Genomic DNA, 13678 nt, shown 5'->3' on the forward strand with positions numbered 1-13678 from the left:
GCCAAAAACGCAATTTTTTTATTCTTGATTTTCATCTTATTTTAGCTTCAAGAATCGCCCCTTATATTTTCTTACATCTGTATCCTGTATGTTCATTATACAAACGTAACAACATGTACTGCTTCTTTTATTCTTCAGATGTACTCGAGTGTACGGAATATTCATGCTTAACTTCGTTTTCATGTATCGTCGCTCTGTTTCTTCTCGCAGACGCTAAAGAAACCGAATAAAACTGTATTATGTAATGCCTTCGGTTTCCGATACTTACTGGGATATTAACTATCGTGCGAAATTGCACCAGTTTATCGAGTCACGTACTGGAAATAAGCTCCTCCAGCATTCGCGTCCTGGAATTGTGGATCATCCCCCGATTCATGATGTTGCGAATCCGTTTACTTTCATGTGTGAGACTAGAATAACCTACGACATAATCCCTATTTCAGTCTCTGATATTTCCACAAATTTTAACCAACGTAATCCAAATAGTACTCAAAATCTTCGTATCTTTGTTTTATTTTATTTTTATAAGTTATTAAATCGGTTTACAAATGAAATTGGAATTCCTTGGGAAATTTTAGAGACATCAGAATGTTCAAATTATTACTATTGGCGTAGCAAATTCCTTATTTAATTTAAATTTGTTGTTTTGATTTTTCATAAAGTTTTGTTAGCTGTAATTTAGAACTGTATATAATAAATATTATTAATATCTGTAAATAATAATTGTTAAGGATCAAACAGTGAAATAATTTGTAGAGGTCACAATGTATTTGTGTATTGCACAATATATTTGGATGTTTAATTATTTAGTATACAAATACATATTGAAAATATTTGAATTTGGTTTATTATTTTTTTATTATAATAAAATATCTTTCTTTCCTTGCAATCTGTATTTTAAGTTTGAATTTTTGGAATTTTTTAGATCTTATTTCTCTTTGGACGCCTGACGACGAGCAATTTACTATGCATTGGTGAAAACTGTGTCGGTAGTTCACCAATTTAATTCACATTTCGCGACAGCGTTGCGTTTGCTAAATATTTCGCAAATGTTATTACAGTCCAAGCAGACAAATATTCTGTAACATTTGCGAAGTAATTGGAAATAATAAAATTTGCAAAATAATTTGCAGATGTTAAACATAAATAAACGTAATTAAGGAGACGAACGAGCAACCTGATTTACATCAGTGTTTGCTCGCCATTCAAAATTCTTTAAAAAAGAAGATTTCTTTTACGAAGCTCAAAGGTAAAATACAATTTGTCAAAAAAGGAAAATGTTTCGTAGCAATAAAAAAAGATTTATAAATCGAATTTATTCGATTGTTTCATAAATTGAAAATGAAACTCATTAAATTTAATTGAATACTTTAATGGTCAGTAATTTATATTAATGACAATAAATTGTAATTAATACAATAACGTACTATTATTAATAATATATTAATATTAATAATTATTAGTTTAATCAATAAGAATAGTATTCTCACTAAGAATAGATGATACTTATTTAATAATTTTTATTATTTCTTATTAATTTACTGTGTTAATTACTCCTGTATCCCGCAAGGCCATAATTAAAAAATTATAAATTTGGGGACCATAAAAATTACAAAAGTTACGAAAATTTAAAGATTAGAAAAAATATAAAAATTACAAAATAAGAATAAGGATTATACAGAATTATACGTAAAATATATTGCTTCAAAAATAGCACAAATCTACGTAGCTTTAAGATTCCAATCGAATACGTCAACTTTTAAATCAATTTCCAAAACCCAGTGTTCCCGTTTATCCTGCTAAACAATTCTCAAACTTGTTCAGGATTAGTTAGACAAATGTTGGTAGTTGGAGCTTGTTTGATTCCAGCCAAGTGAGATATTTTGGTAGATTGCTAATCAAACAGTTTAATTGGCCACATTGGACAACATAGTAAATCCATTTGTCTTCGTTAGGTTTTGTACAACACTACAACACAGTGGAAAACAGTACAACCAACACTGCACCGTATCTGATACCATCAGGGAAGCTCGCACTCGTTAAATTATGTGTGCTGTTTGTTTAGAATCGGTGGAGAAGAAGTGTGGTTACAATGGTCGATGGGAAGGTCAGAATGGGACGAATAACGAGGAATACTCGCACGGCTGGGCAAACTACACAACTTGTTTGACACCAGAAATGCTCCGGCTGCATGGAAAAGTTTACACCAACACCGTCGAGGGTAACGTGAGTGTCTTAAAAGCTGGATTATTATCAGCTGAAATTCGAATTAAATGGATTAAATGAGAATCAGAATTGTATCCATTTAGATGGTAAAGGCAAATATTAGTGTTCAAAGATGAACATTGAAGAAATACATTAGGAGCGTACAAACACAAATTGTTTTAGATACAATCAATTTAGTATCTAAACTAGGGATTAGTATCTAAATACAAATAATTTTAAATATAGTCAGATACATGAGTAGCGTTGAAACATAATTTTTTTTTAAATGCATAAGTAATACCCAAACATGTGAATGATCTGGAATAGCGTCAAATACATGATTAGTGTTCAAGAAGAAATTTAATAAAGAAACGATTTTCTACGTAAGATTATCTTGACGAGATATAAGCGTAAGAAATAATAAAAAGTAAGCAAATAAGTGGATTTTAAGTAATATGTTTCTAACATTAAAAAATCATTTTTCTCTATTTTTTTTTTTTTTATTTATTTATTAGAAATGAAAATTAAAAAATTGAGTTGACGAGATAATCCAAAGATAAAAGATTGATATATCTTTGTATTTGGTTGTACTGCAAAAATAAAACTGTCATTGATCACAGTATAAATATCCAGGAGCTTTTTGTTAAATAAGATTAAAGAGAATCAAATGTTGGAAAAGAGTCGTGTAGCTATTGGATGATAAAACGAGTGAAAAAACGTGAAAACTGGAGATGCATAATAATTTGTGTAAAAAAGCTAATGAGAATTAACTTTTTTATCGGTTATACCTTTTCTTTGTTTTTCAGATGAAGCTGGACATAGCTGAAAAGACTCGAACGTTAGAATTCGTCGGTTTAAGCATCTCTCTAGTAGCTTTGCTTGCTTCACTTGCCATATTCTGTCGTTTTAGGTAAATTGTTTATCATATCAAAATTTGTCTACCTAAAAGGTAATATTATTAAGCAATATTTCAATCACTATTTCATTACAAACCTATAGTGAAATTGAAATACATATTTTGGAGATTTGAAAGAAATCGATTGAAAGCCAATGTAAATAAACGTATTATACTTCCAAAATGTGTAAATTAGGCAAAATTTTCTATGAATGAAAGAATAAAAAAAATATATTTTTTTTATCGTAAATACGAGCTAATATTCTGCCATTTAAAAGATAATTTTATTGTCAAAGTATAATAAAATTAAAATAGATATTTATTTTGAAAATTTGAAGAAATCAATTAGAGCTCAATACAAATAACGACATTATACCTTTATAGTCATTTTAAAAGAATCTCAAGAATAGAAGAAACCTCAAAGACCAACTATGGGTTTGGTCATTACCACCTAATGACCAAATCCATAATCACTTAGTTGCCAAACCCAATAGTATATCTTTTTATTTTAAGTATAACTAGGCTATTTCTGTTTTCCATTTGTCTTAATGCCAAATATCAAGATAGCACAATTATATAAATAATAATTTATCTCAGCAGAAAGATGGGAAATACAACTGTTGGAGGGAATTAGGTTAAGTCCTTGCTAGAGCTTTATGATTAATGTGATGAAACCTTGATAGTGTCATGCGGTTTCCGAGATACTGAAAAGCCATTTATTTACAAACGAGACACAAAGATTCCATCGCCTTTCTCGTTAACAATGCCACATGAAAATGGAAATAAATTACATAGAACTGAGATGATAATATTCATGCGAATCTAGGTCCCTGAGGAACACAAGGACCAGGATACACAAGAATCTGTTCGTCGCTATGGTTGTCCAGGTCTTGATTAGATTAACACTGTACATAGACATTGAGGTCCTCAGGAGGAAGACTTATGGTATTCAACATGGCATTGGAAACACCGTAAGTGTTTGTAGTTGACTAACAAATACTTGCTTCCAAACTGCATTTGTCAACGCATTGATTAATTAATATACCATGAAACATAGGAGATTATGTATCCCTTACATTTGATACATATTTGACTACCGAATTGTCGTTGTTTTCCACCTATATTGATACGCAATTAGTCACAAAAGTCTACATTCATCGTCTGAAATTTGGAATAAACCCTTAAATTTGAAAAATATTATTATTATTATATTACATATAAATTTGAATTGCACCAAGAACATTATCTTCAGTAATTTCTTTGGCATAAAATTTTGCATTAATTGAACATTTTCTGAAACATATATGCATTTAAGGAAAGGCAACAATTTATTATGCTTTTTTTAAGAAGCAAAAAGACACAAAAATGTACATATTTACATATACTTGTACTTGCATGAAGTTATAAAAGTGTAGATTTAATATTATGATAGTAAACTTGTAGCTCTTCTGTAGACATTAATAATGATCTGCAATCTTCGTAGAATTGGAGGTTTTATAATTTCTAAAGTAATTCCATCTCAAAGTATACTGAGCAAATTCAAAAATATTTTATATTGGTAGATAACTGTAAATGATTGTATGACAAAAGTGTGTGTAGAACTTTGTGAGCGATTATATATTAAGAAACTTTATATGAACGAGGTACATTTTTCTTCTATAAACACACGTCCAATCTGTCTTCATTTTCCAGTAATAAAGCTCTAAAGATATAACGCTTGAGCGCCTGACAGCGAGCAACCCGCTGTGCATGCAGCAGCTGGCACGCCGTGTTACTCGTTGTCAGGAGCTCAACTATTATACTTTTAAAACTTCAGTACTAAGAAAGAAAGTAAAATCAAGAATGTTTATTAGTAAAAAAATGTTCCATTTTCTATCCTCTATTATTCTACATTTGAGTGTTTTAATTTATATGAATATATAATTATATATATATTAATAATCTGAGATTGTACATCTATGCTATCATCAGAAATATAATTATCTGAAATAGTAATATTTATTAAACATTATGTAATTATCGTTAGATAATTTAAGTGAAATACAATTTATCAATAGTAGTAGGAGAGTTAATCTATAGTTGTAAGATATTTTATATATTGGTTCAAGTTATTAATCAGACAGAAATTTCTATGATTAATAAAATTGAGATTCAATAAAGACAAATCAGTTTCAGATAAATTAACTTTAATTCTTCCAAATAAAAATACAATATAATTTATTTCCAACAGAAATGAAACATTAAAAGAAATTATCATATTAGTATCTTAATTAGTAATATCCTAATTAATTATTATATAACAAGAATTGTTATTTCCAAGAAATTAAAGAAATTGAAAGAGATCCAAGTGACAAGTTAAATTTATAATTAACAGATGTTAAAGACAGTCTAATGTTAAAATCTACTTTCGAAACTCCTTTTTCTTAAAGCCTGTGCTCTGTGAGGCCAGCTACGCCCTTTTGGAGTACACCAAAACCGCTATGTTCATGTGGATGTTCATAGAGGGACTGTTCTTGCATAATATGGTCACTGGTAAGTGAACCGACGTTTATTTTTCAAAATTTCCTTTACATTATCAACACAGAAACCGAAGAACAGATATTTCTCCAAGCTTTTGTGGCTCCAAGACAATTCAGTTCTAATTAAAAAATTGTTTGCTCTCAAGTTTTTGTTCTTACTAGGAAATTCATATCTTCCTTTCCAATTATTCGTGCTATTTTTAGCTTGATCACGTTGGTTCAGTAAAAACTTATTCTACTTGTTTGCTATTAAATTTTGAATCCTGCCAATTTTAACAACTTGAATTTAAGATTGAAAACTTTTTATGAAATAAAATATCTTCATCCAAACTAAAGATTTTCTATATCTTAGGGAAAATATTTATAATACTGATAAATTTGGAGTTTGTTTAGGAGTGTATCAACAGCATAGCATCTTTCTGTAGACTTTCTATAAACATAAATAAGAAATGAAATTTACATAATTATTGGTTGAAATGAAACTTTATTGAAAAGTTACAATGAAAAGAGAAAATACCAATGATTATTATCTTATATTCAGTCTCCTGCTAATTCTGTAATTCAAAATTAATACCATAGATACCAATAGCAATCTCCTTCAAGTTACTAAATTTTTTATTAAAAAATATTCTAAGGTTTCTATTCTTAAGTAGGTTTTATGAAATATTAGAATAGTGATTTTAACTAGTGTATTTATCTTCCAAGATAAATATTAAATAATTGTAGGTAATTTTAAATATTAAGTATTTTGGGATAAATGGAGTTGATAAAACACTCTGTATATCTACTAAGGCATCTGGAACAATTTCCAAGTAACTGACCTACTTACCTAGTCCCAATAAATTTTCCATGTTACAAAATCCTGCTTTGTTATAGGAATCAAGAGTTTGAAATTCTATCAAATAATCGCACCGTCTTTTAATTACTGTTCCAGTAACGGTGTTCCAAGAAAACTCATACTACAGGATGTATCGGTTCATCGGATGGGGATGCCCCGTCATAATGACGCTAGTTTGGGCCATCATCACCGCCTTCTATTACCATCCAAAGTCGAAGTAAGTCGGAGATTGCCAAGTCTATAGGAAATGAAGCTATAGCTACACGAAATTCAGCTATGGGTGATTAAGATTCTAAAACTCATCCTCTAAGTGCATCTACCTAAAGTTTCCCTTCATTTAGTTAGACACCATGACAGATTTATTGAATACCTTTGATTACACTTTCAGATGAGATTGCATTTATCATGGAATAGTGTAGAAATCTATTCAGTCCTCAACTAAATCTTAAATTTTCTCAGCTGTAGAGAAGATTATCCACGTAAACTTTTTGATATTTTCACAAAGAAGATAGTAAGTTTCACCAGAATTAAATACATTTGCTGTTTGAATAGTTGATAAATTGTTTAAACAAGAGCCAATTTTTCTATATGTAAAATATATAATGAAATTATATTATGTAAATTAGTATAATATAATGTTGTATTTAATACTTGGATTTCCTATTCATCATCAGTTCTTGGTAGAAGCTTGTTAATTAAGATTTGTTTATGGTGCTTGTATCAGATTTACCAGATGCTGGTCTGGATACAATCTGTCTTCCTACTTTTGGATCCTAGAGGGACCTAGATTTGCAGTGATATTGGTGAGTAATATTAATTTGGAAAGATACATTTTAATTTGCAGCAATGACTAGATACAGGAAACTATAGAAATCTTTCTATTGATTTTGATCCTTTAGCTCAATTTTCTGTTTCTGCTGAACATCGTCAGAGTGCTCGTGGTGAAGCTTCGACAGAGTCACACCAGCGAAATCGAGCAAGTCTTGTAAGTAATTCACATGACAGTAACTTCTTCTAAGAACGAAGTAAGTGTCACAAGCAGAAGATAAAGTAGCTAAGATACAACGAGTTGTCCAATCTTATCAAGCAAAAAAGAACAAGGATATTTAATTAATAGACTTCGCGAAGTCTGGGTCAACGTGTTTATACCATACTCACAACTTTTTAATTAAAAGTAGGAAAGTAGTGGGTAGAGAAAATAATTGAATTTAGATAATTAAATATAGGGGGGGAGACATTGTATAGCAATATAATGTAATATTACATTCAATATTGTAATATTAAATTACATTATTTAAATTAAATATTAAATGTTAATATTTATACATATAATACGATTTAATAATAAATGTAATTATTAATTTATTATTATTAAATATAGTGTAATATCGAGAAATCGTATAATACTAAAATATACAAATAACAATTAACGCAGTACTTCAATATTTTATAAATAATAATAAAATAATACAAATTCTGATCTTCGAAAAAAATATTTTGCTGAATTAAAAAAATAATTCTAACATCCTTTGCTAATTTCCTTCTTACAGGAAAGCTGTAAGGGCAGCTGTGGTGCTTCTGCCTTTACTAGGCATCACCAACGTGCTCTTCATGATCGAGGTACCCCTGCACAACGTGAAGAAGTTCGCCTTATGGTCTTACTCCACGCATTTCCTTCAATCCTTTCAAGGTCTCTTCATCGCAACACTGTACTGCTTTTTAAACGGCGAGGTGAGGCATTTGAACTTAACAATGAACAACTTTCTCTATTTCAGTCTTCTTTTGTTTCAAATCGGATATAGTATATTATACATGTAGTATTTCTTTTTCAGTTTGCTTTTCAATCAGTGGATTAAAATCCTAAAGTGATTAAATTATGAAAAGAAACAAGAAAGAAGATAGGGCATTCTTGGGAGTATCAAAACTAAGCTCCAAGACTAAAACTAATAAATTATTATTGATAATTTATTCTGACAAGTTTCTATATACTATATAGTAACTTATCAGTATAGTATATATATTATGTTTTAATGTTATACTAAATTTAATATACAAAATCGATCAACAACCTTCCAATGTTCCAAAATTGAATCACAACTAATGTCAAATATCGAATTTTTAATCTACTAACATTAAATATAGTAATTTACGTTAAAAACAAAAACCTCCTAATGTTCCAAAAGTAAATTGCAACAATTCGCAGAGCTCGATTTAGGCTGAGAAATAAATTGCTCTAAGGTGAAGGAGGCGAAGTATCGCGTAAACATCGGTTAGTCTGGATTTATCAGGCGTGAAATTTACGTTGTAATCACATTCCACCCTACTCTTAATTAAATTATTCAAATATGCATCGTAGTAAGTGAATGGTCGGTTTAGTGATACAATTAAAGGTCAATTACTGTCTGATACAAACAGGTGCGGCTCGCTCTGGACAAAACTATCTCTGTCTACCTTTCTCTAAGAGGAACTGATTTACAAGCAAGAAGACAGTCGACATTCAGTGGTTGTCAACCCCAAAGAATCGCGTCGGGTGAGTGAATTAATGAATTTATTAAATATTTATAAATTGTAAATCATCTGAGTTTCTCTTATAAATTCCTGGCTTTCATGAGATTTAAGTGGAAATGCCTTTGAAAATTCTTGGTCGAATTACAATTCTCCTAAGTTTGATCAATTCCACTTACAAAAGTATAATCCAATGAATTACAATTTTCCTAGCATTGCACACAATTCTTTATAAAATAAATTAAACTAAAGACGTGTAATTAGAAATGATGGTTTATTATTTGATACAAGGTAAGCTTGATAATACCAGGATATATTTTCCATTTATCAGAGTATGTTAATATTTACAATTCTATGCTAATAAACAAACATCTGTTTAACGGGTGAATAATCTATTAAAATATTAGAACAAATATCAAAATACTAATTTGAAGGGACATTTTACGTATAACACTCTGATAAAATAAAAAAATTGAAATGAGCTTTCTCACGTGATTTACGATATTCCAAAATGATCGAATATTTGTTCTCATTATTCCATACATTCATGCATTTATAAATTGATAAATTAATTAACAAATCATATTACGGTCTTATTAACTTAAAAATTTCTATTTATTAATATGTAACAAAGAGGGAATGAATTATTAATTAATTAAATACAGTGGAATATGACGATTGGAGAATTCTGAGAAATTTTTGATAAAGCAGTGTTTATCGTAAGCATATATAAAGCAAATCCAACGAACCGTGTTTTGGATCGTTCGTTTGTATGGGCTAAATTTGCCCTTTGTTCGAACCGTGTTTGACAATTCATCGGCAAATTGCAACTGCAATTATCCAAACTGTGTAAATTGTAATCGACGATAATGTTCCGCGATTCACTTTGACTTGATTATTATCGTTACTATTGACGCATAGCAAGCGCGGTGAATTATTTAAATAAAATATTTGCCTTTGAATTAATTAATATCGTTACTGTTGAATTTCAAGCATAAGAAACTGTTGAAATAAAATATTTGTATTTACATTAATTGATATTACTATCGTATAGCGTGAGTGTGGATATTATAAAAATAAGATAGTTGACAAACAAAATTAAATTAAATTGTTCAAGTGAAATTATTTGATAAGCGATTTCTCAAATTAATTTATCATGTCACATTTGGTTGCATTTAATTTAAAATATTTGTTAACATACACGTACACATATTGATATTTCGTTTGTAAATTGGCAAAAGTTTAATATTTGAGAAATACACAAATAAATGCAAAATATCATTTGCTAAATACTACATACAATAAAAAATTATTGGCAATTAAATAATTCATTGATTGACCATCTAACAACTAAAGTACGAAATAATCACCTGTTTCTTTTAAACAAACTGACACACAATTATTTCAATAATATGTGATCTTTCCTTTTACTAATATCATTTCCTAACAGTCATCGTTTAGTAATTTAATTATTGACTTTCTACATTATAATTATTCCCATCTATAAACGGGCAAATTAGCGAAAAGTTTTACAAGGCAGAGATAGCAGAAAATTTCTTCACCTCAAGAAATTTTATTCGTTGAGAGGCAGAAGATCGAAGAACGAAAAGAATGACAAGAAAGGAAGTGACGGAATAATGATTGTTAATACGTGCAGTGATCGAGATGGAGGAAGAGGAGATGAGACCCAGCGGATGGATAAGACTGTGCTGTCGAGGTGGAAATACTCCACCACCGGACCGACCTGCCGAGTGAGTAATGATCGAGGAAACTTCGCCAATCCGCACTTAGATCATTACCAACATCGAAGGTTGATCCTCCTCGCAACATCGTACCAGTAGGTAAAAACACGCACACACGGAAGCATATACTGTTGCATCTCCTCTTCTATGTCACCACTTACATCATCCTAATTAAAGGAAGCTCTATTAGGTTTCTTCTTCAAGCTGCTGATGAACTTACACCATTATACACCTCCTATGAATGTATTAAATTTTATCTCTTCAATTGTTTCTTCTGGAATGTCTTAAATATCATCAATGAAATAATTAACTTTGTTGTTTTCTTTGGGTTGCTTTTTGGTTGGTTTCATTTCTTCTATCCAGTCGGATTATCACTGGATCTTGATGGAACTTTTTGTCCTTGAATCGAATTTTTGTTATTTACGAAGATTAATGGATCTGCAAACTTCAGAGATCTTCTTCGCTCTCCCTAACTCTCCCTCGACGTACTGAGTTCTTTTAGAATTTTTTAAGTTTCACTGATCATTTCTGGACTCTTTAAAGCTTTTAAGACCACTTTTTACACTTTTACACTTTTCGTAAACTTCTGTAGTTTCTTTTTCCTGCTTCTATCTCCCCCTGGCTCTCCTTCAGGCACCATGGTTCTTTTAAGGCTTTTTTAAAAACTGTATTTCTTAGTTTTGGTTCTTCTTCGCTCTGCCCGGCTCTCCCCGACTCTCCCCGGCTCTCCCCGGCTCTCCCCGGCTCTCCCCGGTTCTCATTCGTTTTCCCCGGTTCTTTTGAGATTTTCTAAGTTCTATTGGGATTTTTCATGTGTTTTGAAACTCTTCTTATGCTTAGATTTATTTGCATTCTCCTTAAATTTGTGGGAGCATCTTTTGGTTTTAGCTCTTCCTGGCTCTTCCTCATTTCTCTCACTTCTTTTGAATTACTTTATGCTCTGTCGTGTTTCATAAAACTTCTTCAAACTGCTAAAATTTGGAGTTTTCTATCAATTTCCATGTTTGTTGTTACCATAATCCATTAGTGTTTGGAAATATATTAAACTCTATCAACCAGAAACTGATCTGTCTCTTAAACACTCTTCTCACAATTTAGTTCTTCGCGTGCATATAGTTAGCATAATTGTTCGCTCTTTATGTAAATAATTTGCATGACGTGTAGCTCAGAATTTCTCTGAAATTCTCAGTTTGTACAAACCAGTCCGCTTCTCAATCTCACTTGCTTTTACGTTTAACTACAATAGTTTTTTATTATTGTAAAGAAACCTCTAGATTAATTAACGAACACATTGTTTCATTTAGTAAATAAAGTTAAAAGATAGAAACTGTGTCAACGATATTACAAGCAGTTGATACTTCTCATTCAATTTGTTTGATCTATATAACTCCAATGTCTTCAATTGTTTTTCTATTCTTTGTGCAAATGTTTCTTCCAAAATGTATGTTACACGAAGGTGTATGTCTGTTAAATTCCCAGAAATCAATATAACAATGAAAATTCTATGTTCCAATTAGTGTTCCATATTCAGAAAAAAGTATTGTTGTAGATGACCCCAATGATTTGGTAGAAGCAATACTAGTTTGCGATTTCAGAACAGCTGTCTGACCATGGAGCCTCTCTGGACTCCTGAACCTTGTACAAAAGCTTCAAAGTTCCATTCAGACCATGAAGATGAGCTGTGAGCTTCTCTGGATCATGAAAAGTGGACAACCTGAAATTAATCTAAAGATTCAATCGTTCAACTTTCAATTGGAAATTTAATTAGAGTAATGGATGAAGATGATGAGCACAGCGTAAAACTTGATCTGATTAAAATTCTGAATGTTTCAATAAACTTCTGTACTCGAGCAGCATGGCCATAAAATTTTGTAATGTCTAGAGACATTGTAAGATATCTATGAAGTGTTAATTAATAATTTACTGGTGTCTGATGGAGTGGATATTGAGGAAGAATGATGGATGGAAATCTGGGATTTGAAGACTTGTTGTTGAAAAATTGGAAAGTAAATTGTATGTGACATAAGTCATAGTGAATGGCATGAGGAAATTGTTGAAGATGATTATTAAGAATTGGTGAATCGTATGAATATACACTTCTCTTCATTTTCTTCTTAATGAGAATTATTTCAAGCGACATATCATAGAGAATTGAAATGGTACCTCTACAAAAATTACTAATAATTAATCAAATTCAGGAAGTTAATTTTTGTAAATAAAAATGAGTTGTATATATTAAGAACAGAATTTACAAAAGACACATTCAAGCGAGATTCAATTTATCTTTTTATATCTTCATTTGGAAGAAAAACAACAGAAGAGAGAAGTTTATAGATGTAATTGACGTACGTGTATTGCTGTTTCTATTTTTTAAAATATAATCGTGGCTGATAATGCATCAATTGCGTCCTATGCTACTTATCTAATACATTAGAGAATGCACCATGTGCATATTGGGAAGAAATTAATTCCAATCAGAGTGTAAAAGATATTTGGCAAAATAAGGATTTCGAATTAAACAATCCAAAATGTCAAATAAATTAAGAGAACATTCTGTAATCTATGCTTATAAAAAATTGTTATAATAAAAATATCATTTTTTCTCAAGTTAACCCAAACAAAAAGAAAATAAAATATAACTGGAAAAACAGAAGATTTTCAAATATCCTATTGTAAATATTTATTTTATGGGTGAACTGAAGCTTTGATAATTAATTTTTGATCAAAGAATTTTCATTGAATAGCTGTAACACTCTCTTCATGAATTATAGACTGACTACTGCGACAGAACGTACTGTGTAATATTTTTAAGCTTTTGTCAAACGGCCCAGGGTAATTAATTTATAAGGCTGGCTAACTAGCGAGCGCATCATCGCTTGTATGACTTTGTAGCTGTGCGTTTTTTAAAAATGTAAATAAATTATCGTGACATGTACCCTGTCTGATGAAGTTTTTGCAGAATTGTGACTTTAAT

General features: G+C 30.4%; 1 protein-coding gene across 9 annotated transcripts in view; it reads left to right on the forward strand.

Moving 5' to 3' along the window:
* Pdfr (Pigment-dispersing factor receptor) overlaps window positions 1-13678 on the forward strand; it is an 83507-nt gene that overhangs the window by 52770 nt on the left and 17059 nt on the right. For 3 of the 9 annotated variants that reach the window (XM_072017817.1, XM_072017816.1, XM_072017820.1), the window contains 11 exons: window positions 2066-2226; window positions 3012-3115; window positions 3927-4071; window positions 5530-5632; window positions 6554-6674; window positions 7182-7260; window positions 7357-7442; window positions 8008-8188; window positions 8873-8987; window positions 10620-10713; window positions 12305-13639. In XM_072017817.1, the coding sequence (XP_071873918.1) occupies window positions 2066-2226; window positions 3012-3115; window positions 3927-4071; window positions 5530-5632; window positions 6554-6674; window positions 7182-7260; window positions 7357-7442; window positions 8008-8188; window positions 8873-8987; window positions 10620-10713; window positions 12305-12389 (1274 nt within the window). In that variant the 3' untranslated portion in view covers window positions 12390-13639. Of the gene's footprint in view, window positions 1-2065; window positions 2227-3011; window positions 3116-3926; window positions 4072-5529; window positions 5633-6553; window positions 6675-7181; window positions 7261-7356; window positions 7443-8007; window positions 8189-8872; window positions 8988-10619; window positions 10804-12299; window positions 13640-13678 lie in introns of those variants that run through there. The other 6 variants (XR_011801771.1, XR_011801773.1, XR_011801772.1 and 3 more) reach the window with 6 other exon arrangements.

Source organism: Bombus fervidus, chromosome 15 (genome assembly GCF_041682495.2).
Source record: "Bombus fervidus isolate BK054 chromosome 15, iyBomFerv1, whole genome shotgun sequence".
Lineage (NCBI taxonomy): Eukaryota > Metazoa > Arthropoda > Insecta > Hymenoptera > Apidae > Bombus > Bombus fervidus.